The following is a 15056-nucleotide window of genomic DNA, read 5'->3' on the forward strand; positions in this document are numbered from 1 at the left end:
TGGAAAAAGATTTAAGATAACATTTATTTTCCATGTATTCATTCCAACAAGTCCACCTATACCTGTTATTTAAAAATTCTTTGAATTCCTGCAGCTTCCATTTGTCATAGCTTTCAAATCTTTTGAAGTGTTCCTCTGCGTGGAACTTCTCCGAAGTACTATTATAAGCAAACACCAGCCCACACTGGGCCCCAATGGCACCTCTTCGGACCTAAAAGAACAAATACAGAGTAATGTATTAAAAATTTGACAATAAAAGGTGTTGCTTTCACAGAAAAAAAGTTGTTGAAAGTAACTGAATACTGACAATATTGATCTCTGTTATGAAAACTTTTGTAACCCACTGAACCAGGATCATGTACATGCTTAAAATTTGCTACATCTATCACTCTGCTACATCTATCGGCCTGCTAGCACCTTAACATTAACTAGTTCTACCTATTAATTCTCATTCTAACTTTGTATACTTTATTTAAAAAAAAATAAACAAAACTAATATTGTGTATCCCAGTACCAATATACTACAACACAGCTTAGCTGCCTCTCCAGCTCCAGTTAGAATTTACTTGCCAGAAGTCCATCCATGTTTAATTCTCTTTGATATTGAAATGCGCATCCTTATTCCAGGAATTAAATTACTGCTTTGTCTTAAATAAAAAAATTCCGCTGCAGAAATCTCACTGAAGTTTTGTCCCAGACATGAGATTTAATCACAAGATCTTGCTTTTAAACCAGATAAAAATCACACCAAATGTTCAAATTACAGTGGTGTCTGTAAATAGAATTTGAAAGACCTACATTTAATCTGAACTCACACGCTATGTATCTTGAAACCTGCTATTTACAGAGGCGAGAAATTATTTTAAAATGTAAGATGTAAGATAGTACATGTAAATCCATGCTCTTTAGAGAGAAACTATGCACCTAAGAGTCAATGGCTTGAGTAGATTGCAAGATATAGAAAAAAGCAACATAAAATAAATGTCTTCACTATATGCTTGTGGCACCTTCGCACATTTTAAGGCCTCCTTTTCCTTAAGTTCCCTGTGACACCAGAGTAAAACCCTATACTATTTCATGATGAATTTAGAGTTTCAGTTCATAAAAAAAATACTCTAATTTAACTCTATCACTAGGGGAAAAAAGCAAGCCTTCTACTTCAAAAGCATACAGGAACCACATACCTTTATTCTAATTTGGGTCACTTGAAATGAAGATTCAGTTCCCGTCGAAAGGATGATACTTGCTCTGGTTTTCCCAGTTTCAGTGAGAAAACCTAAAGCAGGAATTGGAATAGAATGAGGTTGGAAGGACTGCTAGTGCAAGCTGTTTGAAAGAGAACACTAAGATTGTGGACTAAAGGGGGGGAAAAAACCCCCACAATGTTTTTCTAGTAAAATGCTCAGTAGTAAATGTTTCCAAATAGAATAACAGACAGGCAAAAAGACTGTATTATGTTAGTATACGCTCCCACAAAAGCATACACTGATCTCTCCAGCCAGTGTCTCTCTGGCACCTGCAATATCTGTAGCAGTTTCAAGAGTGTTTCCCCATTAAAGGTTATTAGTAGCTCCCAAATATTACTTTGGCTTGTGGCTTTCTTCACTGATAGAACTCACTGTTCCCCAAACCACAGAACAGAAGACAATCCCCAAGATAACTAAAAAAAAAGTTTAAACAATACACACGAGCAGAGGGGTAAAATAAGCATTTAGAATATGCTATATGGTTTTTCTATCACAGTAGCTTTTATTTACCAGTAGCGCTGCACAATTTTTCTAAAAAAAATTAGGTGGCATTTCACTAAAAAAGGTCAAGAAACACAAGTCTTTGTTTAGGTTGTATCCAGTACATAAAAACATTGCATTAACAAAGACAGACTTTAAAGGAGAATTAATTGTTATGAGCAGCCAGTGAAAATTTCAATTATTTCTACCATATCTCTCCATCAATATTTGGGAAACTAGCAGTAAACGATTTATGACTTCGACCCACAAACCGTGCTCTAGTATAATTTTCTTTGTGACAGCTCATTGCTGAGTTCCACGTAGAATATCAATAATCCTCCCCAAAATCCAATGTTATGTTTTTGTTTGTTTTAATCTGGCTCCTGAGAAATCCATCTTGTTGTAAAATAGAATTTACATATGGGTTTTTTTGGATTTCTAGTTTTGTTTTTTTGGGGGTTTTGTTGTTGTTTTGCTCCCCCCCTTTTTTTTTTTATAATTACAGATCTTCTGTATCTTAAAATTACTGAGTAGCACCAAATATATATAAATATATACGGAACAGCACCACAGCCTTGTTAACAGCTTTTGTGTCCGGTTGAATACTCTGGATTTTAAGTCCAGGCTCTTACCGTCCCCAGTCCATGGCTCCACAAGGAGGTTTTCAGGCCCTGATTTATCTTCTTTTCCCTTTACATCACATGCTTGCAGAGTTAGTTGTAAGGGTTTTGCTAAGTAAGAAAACCAACAGGTTTATCAAATCCATTAAAAAACCTGGAAAATATGCTTTCTAAAGTTCTTCATACAGAAAACAAATGGAAAAAATTACGATGCTGTAAGATTTTTACCATTGTCAGACAAAAAAAGGCAGAAGAAATTGGAGTGTAAGAAATACGTTAACCTAAAATAGCTTAAGTTTTCGATACTGACTGAAGGACAAAGAAAATAACAACAATCAGTGTTCCTTCAACTGTCTGCACACTTTGGAATTCACAATACATGAAATACCACTCTCATCTTATAAAAAGCAGCAGCTACGCCGGGAAAAACAAAACAATTTTCAAAACTTTTGAAAGTAAATACTGATATTATAATTATAAAATAATTAGTGTATTATTCGGCAGAAGCAAAGAAGTCCTGACAAGACATACTAAAAAGGCAAACAAAGGAGAAAATTCTTCATGAGAGACTAATGATAATCTCAGAAGCTGACACCTGAGAAAATACAGATTTGTCAAACAAGTATAGTCAACACAGCAAAATCTTATCAGATTTACTTATGCCAGACCATGCACAGCTCTACACTTATGACATACTCTTATTTTCACTTCTGTAAATTAATCTAAGAATTGTAAATAGATGCTAATGATGTTACATTTAAAACACATCTTAAATTTGTACACATGTCTGCAAGAGAGACCACTTACCGAGGCTAAACATACAAAAAAGTGTGTTATTGGAAGAATATAAATAGTTGATGTCATTCGCCTTTGCTACAATACAAACACTATCACCGTCTTGATATAGGGGCCACTATCTACAAAGTTCACGTTTTCTCCCTCAAGGTGATGCCGCCTGGTTCAGTTCTTAGATCACAGAAAGCTGACCTAGCCAACTCTTAGGGCAGTTCAGCTCCTTGGTAACAACTGGTAATTTAGAAGTCTTGTATAATTTTAAACCCCAGCGGGACAACAAGTAAACCAACTCACAGCTGCAAATTGTCCTAAGCATGGACAGTAAAGGATGAAACAATTATTCATTTACCGTATTTATACAGCAGGTTCTGTCTGACTGTCGCCATGGAAGCGATAAGGGATGAAGCCTTGTACGGAGTGTCCAGATGATCAGTGATCGTACAAAGAGAACTTAGCACTTTAGCAACACTCCCCCTGGCTAAGGCAAAGGCCAAGAGTGTAAGTTCAACCTCTGGAGTAGTACAACAACTGGAGAGGGGAAAAAAAAACAACAGTATGAAAACAAAACTCAGGACACTTCGTTTTTAAATAAAGACAAATAATGCTCACATGGAAAAATCTAAAGTTGCCTGTTTCTTAATGCCTTTGAATTTTTCAAGATACTAAAAAAAGAACAGGCGACTAAAAATGAGATGAATTTGCTACACAAATTCTTCTAAACCATTTTCCACTGCATCAAAATACATGAACACAAACTCACCTTGTTATTCTTATAAGGAAGCTATCTACTTCTTCCAAAACATTTGGAGACAAGAAGCTTGAAAAATCTATAGAGCCCGGTGTTAGGGATAGAGGTGGCATGTGTTGCAGTGCTTTCCTAGTAAAAAGGACAGAACACACATCAGAAAACCAGACAGAATCAGAGAAAACAGCCTTCTAAAATTAGACATTTGAATCTTCATGCTTTTTGTAAGCAGGTCTCTACGAATACCTTCTGAATGCAGAAAATCTCTTCAAAAAGGTAAAACCAGTATTGCATTCCAGGCAGGGAGAGTTCAACGACTGCTAGGTGATCTTGAATCGGGTCTCATAATCAGATTTTATGAGACAAATAAATCAAGGGGGTTTGAATTAAATCTGTGACAGCATTAGAAATAGCGTAGCATCCAAGTACTGCTTCATTTTAAATAGTTCTAGAATTGAGCAAGAGTCCATTAATAAAGGGAAAATTGCTTTTAAATTGTTAGCTCAGAATTTCGGCTTGATTCCCGAAGACAATGTAATAACCACTGAAAATAGGAATTCTTAAGCAGTTTCATCAGTCATTTTATCCAATACTAAAGTTTGGGGTTTTGCTTTATAACTCCAAACACTGAGTCTGTAATTCCTGAAAGCATATTTTTAGTCAAGATTTCTCCATTACAACTTTCTTAGGCTTTATTGACTCGGTATTCATGTTATATTAAAAAAAAAAAAAAAAAATCTCTAAACTGGGAAAAAACTGCAGGCCCTCAGTTTTAATAAAGCTTGCAACTATGAACCTTCCTCAGACACAAGCATATATAAAGTTATCTAAACTATAGATGTTTCACAGATGACAAATTAAGAGACAGGCTTAATGGACTTTAGCCTACAGTATTCATTAACCTAATGACAGCAGTGCTCTTAAGCATGGTGGCATCATGCTAACTAAGCTGCATAAAAGTTGATGTGGGAGTGTTGCAATTTTATTAGGATTCCAATCCTTCCAGTCATCGAGCAGAAGTGTTTGGCAGTCAAACAAGGAAACATTACACAGAAAAAACAGCCAGTCACCACAAGCAAACATCTGCACAGAGAGATTGCATATACCCAACTATACCCCCATGTAAGGCATCACAAGGCACTACACAAGCAAAAATTTACTGAAAATTAAGCTAAATTAAGGTCCAGTCATAAGTAGGTGTCCAATATTCATAATCAATAAAATCAATAACAAAAATTAATTCATTTTAGGCTTCTCAAAATTATTACAAGTCAAAGAATAGGGAAAAAACGTATTTTTCAGTCATGGCTTAACAATTAGATTAGATACAACAGCTAGGAGAATTACACTTGTTCTAGTATGTACAAATGGATAAAAGAGAAATAGAAAAATTTAAACAGCATGATAGCTAAAAAGACATTTAAACACATTAATGGAGGGAGTGGAAACCAGTTACACAAGGTAGATTAGTTTGCTAAAGCTAGAAGTATTTAAAAAAATAATAATTAAAAAAATTAAAAAAAAAATACACACCATAGAAGTTTGGTACTTACTGAGTATTTTGTAAAATAGTGTGAACGAATGCTGGATTTGTTTCCATGGAAGCTGTTACCAGAGAGGTCAGCAGAGACCAGTACCAAATAGCCGAAGCATCGCACACCGAGACGCCCACCTTCTTGACTCTTTGATAACCGACAGCCCTGAGTCCATGGATTCTAGTGTCACATCCATCACTAAGGCAACGCTTGATGTTTATCTGTACATCTGTCAAAACACAAAAGAGATGATTTTTTTTCCCCATTTCTTCTGCTGGATTAGATTTAGAAGAATCCAGATATTCAAAACAATAATTACTGCAAAACCTCTTAGAAAAATAGCAGCAGATATGTAACAGTACTCCCACATATAGACAACTATACACATGCGTTTCTTCACTACGCACCCTACGATTTGGAAAATTTAGCCTTTGAATGGCCTGTGTGATCCATTACATATTGTACAGCTACAAATTAGGATTAAAGTAGTAAAACACCCTGAAAGCGGAAAGCAGATTATAGATTATTTCACTAGTACCTTTTTACCTACATACGTAGGAAGTATCTTGGGAGTGGTAGTGGAGAACACAGGAAAAAAAGAGGAAAGCCTAAAAGCAAATTTTTAAGTTACATAAAAATTTTCACGTATGTTCTTGACCATGTTGCATAGCTAACGTCCTAGTTACTTTTGAGGAACAATATCCTTGCTGCCTGCTTCTGTGGCAGCAGAAGCTCAGCTTAGTGAAAAGTGCCTATTTGAATTGAAGGGAGAAAATTTCTGAACCTGCAGAAATCATCTTAGGAAGAAGCAGCTTTTCTCTGCTTGATTCCAATATAGCACCCACAGATCCACCAGACTTAAAAATAGCACTACTTAAAAATCCTTACCATAAAACCTGCTTTACAAAAATCATCTGACCAACTTCAGAGTTTTGCTACCAAAAAAAAAAAAAAGTTGCTCAGACGCAGATTTTTTGCTAGATACTATTATCCAACATAGGCTTCTACTCTGCAAGCAAAGATACTTTTAAATCACCCAGTGCCTTCAAACTGAGAGGCTAAAACTGCATCTTTAGTCATTCTAGCTCTTCAAACATTAGCCCAAGTAGACAGATGCCATGGGAAAGACTCAGGAGACTCCCTTACAGGCTAAAAATCAAAACAAATTTTCTGACTCAAGGACAAGGTCAAAAGTTTCTGCTCTCATCACTGACATTTCAACACATCAGTCTATGATCTACCCAACCTTTCACCTTCAGAAAAGCAGCAAAAAATAATATACCAATGGTATCTTTATTGACTCACACATCTGACTAATGTTAGCGTTTTCCAACAGTGTTACGTAGCCAGTGATATTGCTTGGAATGTGAACGTCTCGGACCTCCTGAAGACTGCTGGCATTCCTTCCCACCGCCACTGTAACTTGCTGTGGCATGTAACTCTGGTCATTAGCTGCCACCGCAATGGACAGATGTCTCAAAACAACATCTGGTTTCATCTTTAAACTGCAAAGCAAAGAAGATAAAACAGTTCTTGTAAAGAGAAAGTAAGTCAAGCACTTCACTTTTAGCTAAGCTTCACTCAGTTTCCACTTTTAACACACACAAATAAATCCACTAGGATTTATTAGGAAACTACCTAATGCGTCACAGGCATTACCACCCTCGTATCATGGTGGATGAGTTAGAAAACTTGTTATTAAGAGACAGTCACCTCCAAAAACGAGAATATAGAATTTGCTGTTGTTCAGCTTTTCAACTGAAAATTAATTCCTCAGGAATAAAAATGTAGTGTCAAACGAGATGTTTGGGTTTTTTTTTTTTAAAGTATACATTCTACACATACTACCAAAAAAACATTAAACATTTCTATATCATGAAGCAGTAACTTCCTAGACAGTGGCAAAGCACTTCTATTCAAGTACTAACCACTGCATCTATGATACAGTTTGGAAAGCTCAGCTGCAGAACAAGGGTATGTATCAGCATGGAAGACGCACACCATTTTACAGGTGAACCCTTTTACTTGGTGATTAGGCCTTCAAACTTTATGCAGAGATTAATGACTTCTGCTTTCAACTATACTCATCTGTCACTCAATTCCACAATTTTTTTCAATTACACCTCAACTGGCTGTAAAACCTAAGGGACTAACTCTCCCAAACCTCAGCTGTATATTGCTGTGTCGCTCACCGTATCCAGTGTGAACGAGCACTCCCATCCGACTGCCAGAAGGATGTAGTTTCTCCATTTATCATTTTGTCAATATCAGCAGAATTGGATGAGGTTTCTATGTGAGTGTAGCACTTTGTGACAGACTTCAGTTTGTCCAATTCCTGATTCCCACTTAAGTCACTGGGGTATTCTGCAAAGAAATAATTCATAATATTCTTCTTTTGCTTGTTTTGAGAATTGTTATACCTTTATAACAACTATCCCGCATAAATTAACTTGTCAGCCCAGGACACAGCTCCTGGAAACTGCTTCTGACAGAAACTAGAAGACAGCAAAGTCTCATTTCAGGTGAAATTGCAATAATCTCTATCTACCACTTGCAGTATGAAAACACCTATTTTGCCTGGAATTCAATAGCCTGTATTGCCTCCTTTCATTACTGGCCTCATCAGTGCTTCAGCTTTATTATTATTATTATGCCAAAACACAAACAGATGAGAGGAAAAAGTAAGATACAATGGAGAAAACCTCAATTCAGCTATTCCAGGGCAGGGACAAAGCAGACTGTTTCCCCAAGTAATGTCATCAATTATTTCACTAGAAGGGCAGAGATCTGAAAATACCAAGTCAAGCTGTGAAGAAAAGGAGCCCTCCCTCTAGGGACACCACCAGGACAGTCCCATCTGAAATACAGTAAAAGATTCACTACCTCCACCCCAAAACAATAAATTATTTTTTAATACACAGTCAACTTCATAAAACATTCACCTCCACATGGAAACTAAGTTTCTAGCGACCGGTAGAGATATTTGACTGAATAGAGAATACCAAAAATTAGTAATCATCATTCTGAAACAGGTCAGGAGAAAGATGAAGAACACCCCAGTGTGTTACTCAGATTGCTAGGTAGTCAGGAAATCAATTTATGCACCTCAAAAAATCCCGCAAAAAACAAACACAGAAGCATGGAGATCAACTTCATAAAGAGTCGTGTCTGTTAAAGATCAAAAAGTAACGAAAGCTTTTAATTTTACCTGTAATCTCTTCAAGTTTTAGTTACACTACTATCCTAAAAAAAAAAAAAAAAAAAGGGATATTTACATACCTCTCTCTCTCAGGAGAAGTCGATCTAAAGAATCCTTCAATACAGAGGACCGCATGGTACAGATATTGTTGAAGTACTCCAACACTGGGTAAGGGATGGCAGTACTAGAAATCCGATTCCGGTGCAAGAACCTCAGTATCATCGAAGCATGAACACCAAGACGCTCTTTTGACTCAGAAAATATATCAATAAAACCTAGAAAGAGACTTTATTTCTATCTTTGTTGCAATATCTGACTTGACCAAGTCATTATTTTTGCCCTCTACATCTTATGGCTAGGTAAATCCAGATTAGGCATGGGAGCCAATACTGGAATTCCACCATATGAAGCAGCTCAAGTTTGCAACCTTTACAGCAGGACTGTGAAAGGTACAGGCAAGTATTTTTGCCAGTTACTTTAAATGCCTGAAAGGGTTCAAAACAATTACCAGAAATCTTAATTCTTACGCTTATTTTGGCATCCCAAAAGTTCCAAACTCTTGCCTTCAATATCTAGGTGAAACAGATACTGCTTGAGCTGAGGTACTCGTACCACTCGCCTTCAGCAACGCTATGCATCTCGCTTTGGCGTTGTGCTTCATTCCTAAAGAGGCGCCTAATGCTTTCCACCAACTTAATAAGAAATTTCAGAGTACAACTGTTCCAGAGCTGAATCACAGTGCATTTAGGCGCATAAAATACTACCCTGTAAGTAGTCTCTTCTGGGTTATCTATTAGCCTACTCTAACACTTCTTGTCTGATCCTCTAAGGCAAATCCCCTTTAGCCACTTATCATCAAAAGCTTGGAAGGAAAGCCAGTAACCGATACTCATCCCAGAAATCAAATTCTGGAAACCAACACTTTCCAAACTACATGCTATAAAACATTAATTATGTTTGAGCAGTATTTCAAATGCTAAATGACAATGTAATAATAATAAAGTATATGACTCGTCACCTGAAACAGACTCAATGGAGGATTTATTCCTCCAGTTATCAAGTACAAGACTGCATTAGCTAGACATCAAAATTTTGCAAGGAACTGTTTTCTGTCTGTGAGATAAGCCAAACAAGGATAAGAAGCTCCCCAGTCACACAGAGAAATAAATATTGGTTATTTATGAAAGTAAGTTAGATGGATGTAATTATGAGAAGTTTCTAATTTACAGCAACTTCACTTGTTTGATACTAGACAAGCAAGAATTATCTGGACTATGGTTTTGTGAAGATTAGTGCAAACAACACTATTAAGGCAACTTGTTGAAGCAGCACTCATTATATAGTGCAGGACTTAGGAAACCATTTGTTTTGTCACTCTGTTCTCATACCTGGAACTAGCGAACAAGCTTGCAGTTGCCTGATTACATGGCTAAGCTCCCCTTGGAGATTCGCTCCACTAGAATTCTTCAGGGCTTCCAGCATATTCTCCACATCTACGGTGCCATCTCCTTCAGCATCAAATTGTGCAAAGGCCTGAAGAGGAACAAAAAAAGAAAATTTATTTCAGCTTATTTACTTCAAGCAGAAATTCAAGGTATTTCATAGACACTGTAGCAGTAAACATTATAACACCATGAAATAAGAAGCAAAAAGAATCTGTTTTCCATAGTATTGAATTTATGACAACAGGAAACAGCCTGCTGGGAAATCTGCAGTCTTTAGCAAGTTTTAAGGCATTTGCACTGCCTGCCTATAAAAGTTAACTGTTGTTATGCTTAGGTGGAGACAGCACATCATCTATACCAGTGAATCAGCAGTACCCATCCACTGACACCTGGGACTATGAAGAAGGTGCTCAGAAAACATTAAAAAGCTCTTCCATTAAAGGGTGAATTAGTTCTAAAAGCCATACCATCCACTAGTCATTACTGCTGCAGCCATCTCACATTGCATCCGCTCAAATTCTTTCAGGTTTTAAATATTTTCTTTATTTAAGAAGCAAAATAGTTTTTAAAATTTGTTATTTCCTTCCATATACTGTCCTCCTACACAAAATACCAGTTTAACATAGTTTGTTAAAGTATTTTTGAAAGCAATGGAGAGAGTTAAAAAAGGTTTTTTTCTTCTTATTGAAGGGAACCATTGCCAGCTTTATTAACTTTGACTGTAATATAAATTTTTAATATCAAAACTTGTGTTGAGCATGTATAAAAAGTAACTCACAGCTATGCATTTGACATCTTTGTAGTAACTAAAGTACAAGGAATTGTAGTAAGTACAAGATATTTGTATTCAGTTAAGGCTATAAAACAGAACCAAGCTCATAAACGTAAGTTTTTTTAACTCGTTGCTTCAGACAACTCATGATCCAGTGACATGCTACTATGGAAAAAAAAAAACCTTAGCTATATTTTCACAATCATATTTCATTTTGAAACAAACTTCTGTTTAATTGCAAAAAAAAAAAAAAAAGAAAACGAATGTACCCCAAAAAGAAATGCAATATTTCAGGAGCGCCCATTTTTCTCATATGAATTGGGAATGCACTTACAAGAGATATTTCTTAACAAGCAAGGCTTCAGTCTCCCAGCCCTGAACTTGGTATTTCAAGTTCAGCTACGTAGCCCAGTAAATGTGGCCTCTAAGAACAGATCATCTCACAAGTGCCGGACAGACTCAAGAAATCACTGTTGTTCGGGAGGAAGCGCATGCCCGAATCTCTTCGTTTTCTACCTGATTATCAAACTTGATGTACCATTAAAAGTACTATCTTACAGAGAAATAATCCAGAATTATTAGATCAAAATAACCAAAATAAAGCCAATTAACCATGACATAATTATACCACTTAAATGGGAGCAAAGATCTCAGAAGACAACAGAATCAAAATGCCATATTTTAGCTGACTAAAGTGCCAACGACACCTCTGCAGCACAGAGCTGAATTTTAACTTAGTACCTTTATAAACTCTTGTTAAACATACAGCTGAACCCATGCTAACAATGACCACCTTTAAAAAAACTCATTCTTAGTAGCGAAGAGGACCCGTGCTGGGCACCAGGTAAATACCGAAGCAAAAAACTAAGACCTTTGCTCGAGGACAACAATACAGACAAAATGAATTTTAACAAACACAGTGCAGTTGCTAAAACAATTCAACATACAGTTTCGCACCACGCCACTCTTGCCATTATGACTTTTTCTCGTCATATTTGAAGTCAAACTGTGCAATTACTAAAATATGAAGTGAACATGACAGCAAATTTTGTGATGTTACTTGTGAACTACTCGTGAGATACTTTAAACCAATTTCTTATACTTTCATGTAAGAAGAGATTACCACATACGTGCTTTCCTCTGCATCTTAATTCAGTATTTTGTTATTTTATTTTTGAACTCTTCCTATAATCTCAGGAGATTGCACCAATCCTAGAACTCTAAGATTATTTTTTTCACTGTTCAGTATAACTTAAACTCTAATATTTGACACAAAACATACACAATTTCTACTGCTCAGACAAGCCGCCCTGTGCAATGAGGGTATAAGCAAAAGAAAAAAATCAGTATGCAAACCTGTACTCAGAGCTTTTGAGTTGTGTTCATGACTGGGACATGATACAAACACAGTAGCAGCTCTACCACAACCCAGCTACGTTCTACTCCTAAATAAAAGTCCACACACTTCCTACCCAGTTCAACCCTGAGCACGAACAAACATAAAAAAAAGGTCTTTCCTGGGAAACGATGGCTAAGGCGATCACTAGGAAACACAGAGCGTGGACAAACCACCCCTCATCTCACAGACAGCTCAGGCATTGGACAGCATGACAGAGCAGCTGAAGTGGGACTGAGGAAAACTCTCTACTTCATCCTTTGCTCTCAGTAGAGCCGCAGCATTAATGTTTCAAGCGAAAGACGGACACACTGCACGATCGCTGCTGAAACACTAACGAATAAAAAAAAAGGAGAGGTTCAGTTTATCTAGAAAATAGATATTGCATTTAAACGACGGTTCATCTTGCCCGTAAAGCATTCAAAGTATGTGTTCACAAGCCGCACACTGAGAATAGAAAAACTCAATGGGCAGATCAGAACTTAGTCTGTGCCAGACAGGGTTCTATAAACATTAAGAAGTGAAACCTATTGACTTGCCACCCACAAACTAACTTCTCATCAGTGTAAAATACACCCTGGAAATCTAAAATACTACAGCCCATGGGCTAGCGCCAGTTACAGAAACAATGACGTCAAGGTTTTCCACACAACTCACAACATCCCAACTCCGCAGGATAGACTAGATGTGACCACATATCCGTATTATGATAAATCCTTTGACAAGTTTTTTTCCCACTCCCGAGAGCAGGAAAAACACCAAAACAACTACATTCTTCGTGCAGAGGAGGATGTGCAATACAGACAATCCTGAAAATATTTCTGCAGCCTGCAAAGCTCAGTTGTTTGTATTAACAGAAAGAACCCCGATGTACTAATTTCACTTAGTGGTGTTCTATTCTGGCTCTTGTAAAGGAACTGGAAATGGAGGCAGCATTTTAGCTTCTTGTAAAGGAACTGGAAATGGAGGCAGCATTTTAGCAAGCTACTTAGAACAGTCTGGCATAAACATATGTATCTGTGTAACAAAATTAATCTCTTCCCAGTTTCCAGTAGTCTCGCTAATACATCAGCACTGATTTCAAGGAGCGTATGTGCGATTTAACAGTTTACCAAGTTATTCTACTATTCGGGAGCAATATGAAGACAGAAGGAAGTCACGGATGAGCCTCAGGAACTGCATGCAGTAAGAAATTCAGACACAACCACTTTCTCAATTGAGTGTGAAATTCCCAACAGGGTATTCTATTGCATTTTTAACGCCAGCTATACGGTAAAGCTAAAGCTTAAATGTTCTAGATGTTAAGATCCCCATATCTCTTCCCAAGCAGGAAGGAAACTGTCCTCTCTTCTACCATTAAAGTCTTAAGACCTTCTGTCTGCGGAGAGGGAACTCTGTTACATTACTTTCTTACAAGTTTTCCAAAGCTCTTACTTTACAGTAAGTAATGGGATACCAATGAAATACCTGACAACTTCGCTGCTGATTTTGAAAAGCAGCGATAAAATTAAGTCCAGTAAACTTAGAATTGCTGATACTGTTAAGAAGTATCTCAGAGGAATTACTTGTACAGAGTTTCCTACCTGTGGCACCACCAGATGAACTACCCATAGCAACAGCAGAAATATTGTTGTAAATAACCATTTTATTCACAAGTGGCTGTCGAGCACGATCACTGAAAACAGGCATAAATTTAAAAACAGAGATACCTATACGTTGGCAGCCTGCCTATCAGGAGCGGTAGCCACTTTTTTAACGTGCTGCAGAACCCTCTGGCCCGGCCTTGCCCCAGTTACCAGGAAGGGGTGACCGAGGTCTCCACGGTCGTGTCAGAGGCCACGCTGCTCGGGCCCGCCGCCACACTGCAGGCCCGGGAACACCCCCGGCTCCGGGCGACCGGCCTCCAGCAGCAGACCCCACCGCCGGCTCTCCCGCCGCCCCTGCGCCCACCCCCCTCAGCTGGGCGGGCAGCTCTTTCGGGAGGGAGCGCTCCTCGCCGGTACCCGCCCCCACGCAGCCCCCTCCCCGGTTGCCGCCTCACCTCCTCGCTCTCGCCGCGGGAGCCGGCTGCCAGGCGGGAGACGCTCTCCAGCACCTCGCAGAACTGCTCCAGGCTGACGGCCTCGTCGCCGCGGCTGAGGCGCTCCTCCAGCCAGCGCACCAGCGTGCTGTGGTGCCGCGACACCAGCGACTCGGGCAGCGCCGCCTCCCGCAGCCGCGCCGTGGCTTCCCGCAGCTGGGCCTGGTCCAGCAGCACCTCGGCCGGGGGCAGCGGCGGCGCCGGGCCGGCGGCGACGCAGGGCAGGAAGGGAGCGCCCGGCTGAGGCGCGGCGGCCGCCCCCTCCATGCCTTCCTCGGCGCTCTCCTCCTCCTCCTCGCTGCTGTGGCTCGCCGCCGTCCCCATGAGTCCCCCAGAGGCGCCGGCGCTACGACCCAAGGCTCGGCAGAGCCGCTTCTCCTTCCCCTCCTCCGGCCGCCGCCGCCGCCCCGGCTCCGCCCGGCCCGGCTTAGTCAGCAACTTCCCCGCCCGCCGCACCTGTCAGCTCCCGGCCGGCGGCGGCCGCGCCACACTGCCGCCAAGCGCCACCCGGCGCCGCAAAGTTCCACCCCGCCCCGGAAAGGCACGGTGCAGACGTACCGCGCGACACTCGCCGTAAAGCGGCGCCGTGGGAACACTCGTCCCTGTCCCACACACACATATACACCGCGCTGGCCACGCTGCCGTCAGCCGCCGCCACGCTGCCGTGCGGCGACGAAAGTGTCGTGAAAGAGCCGGGCGCGTTCGTGGCGGACACGTGACCCGGCCGGCGGGCTGGCGCGGC

At 39.7% G+C, this 15056-nt stretch overlaps 1 protein-coding gene across 1 annotated transcript in view; it reads right to left on the minus strand.

Moving 5' to 3' along the window:
* ZZEF1 (zinc finger ZZ-type and EF-hand domain containing 1) overlaps positions 1-14638 on the minus strand; it is a gene marked incomplete at both ends in the record, with an annotated part of 57170 nt that extends 42532 nt beyond the window's left edge. The window contains 11 exons of the mRNA XM_082008792.1: positions 63-211; positions 1185-1276; positions 2360-2458; positions 3492-3670; positions 3903-4019; positions 5441-5651; positions 6728-6927; positions 7615-7786; positions 8702-8896; positions 10010-10154; positions 14276-14638. Of these exons, the coding sequence (XP_081864918.1) occupies positions 63-211; positions 1185-1276; positions 2360-2458; positions 3492-3670; positions 3903-4019; positions 5441-5651; positions 6728-6927; positions 7615-7786; positions 8702-8896; positions 10010-10154; positions 14276-14638 (1922 nt within the window). The remainder of the gene's footprint in view (positions 1-62; positions 212-1184; positions 1277-2359; positions 2459-3491; positions 3671-3902; positions 4020-5440; positions 5652-6727; positions 6928-7614; positions 7787-8701; positions 8897-10009; positions 10155-14275) is intronic.
* Between the last annotated feature and the right edge of the window lie 418 nt (positions 14639-15056).

This window comes from Phaethon aethereus (genome assembly GCF_964289735.1).
Source record: "Phaethon aethereus genome assembly, chromosome: 19".
Classification (NCBI taxonomy): Eukaryota; Metazoa; Chordata; class Aves; order Phaethontiformes; family Phaethontidae; genus Phaethon; species Phaethon aethereus.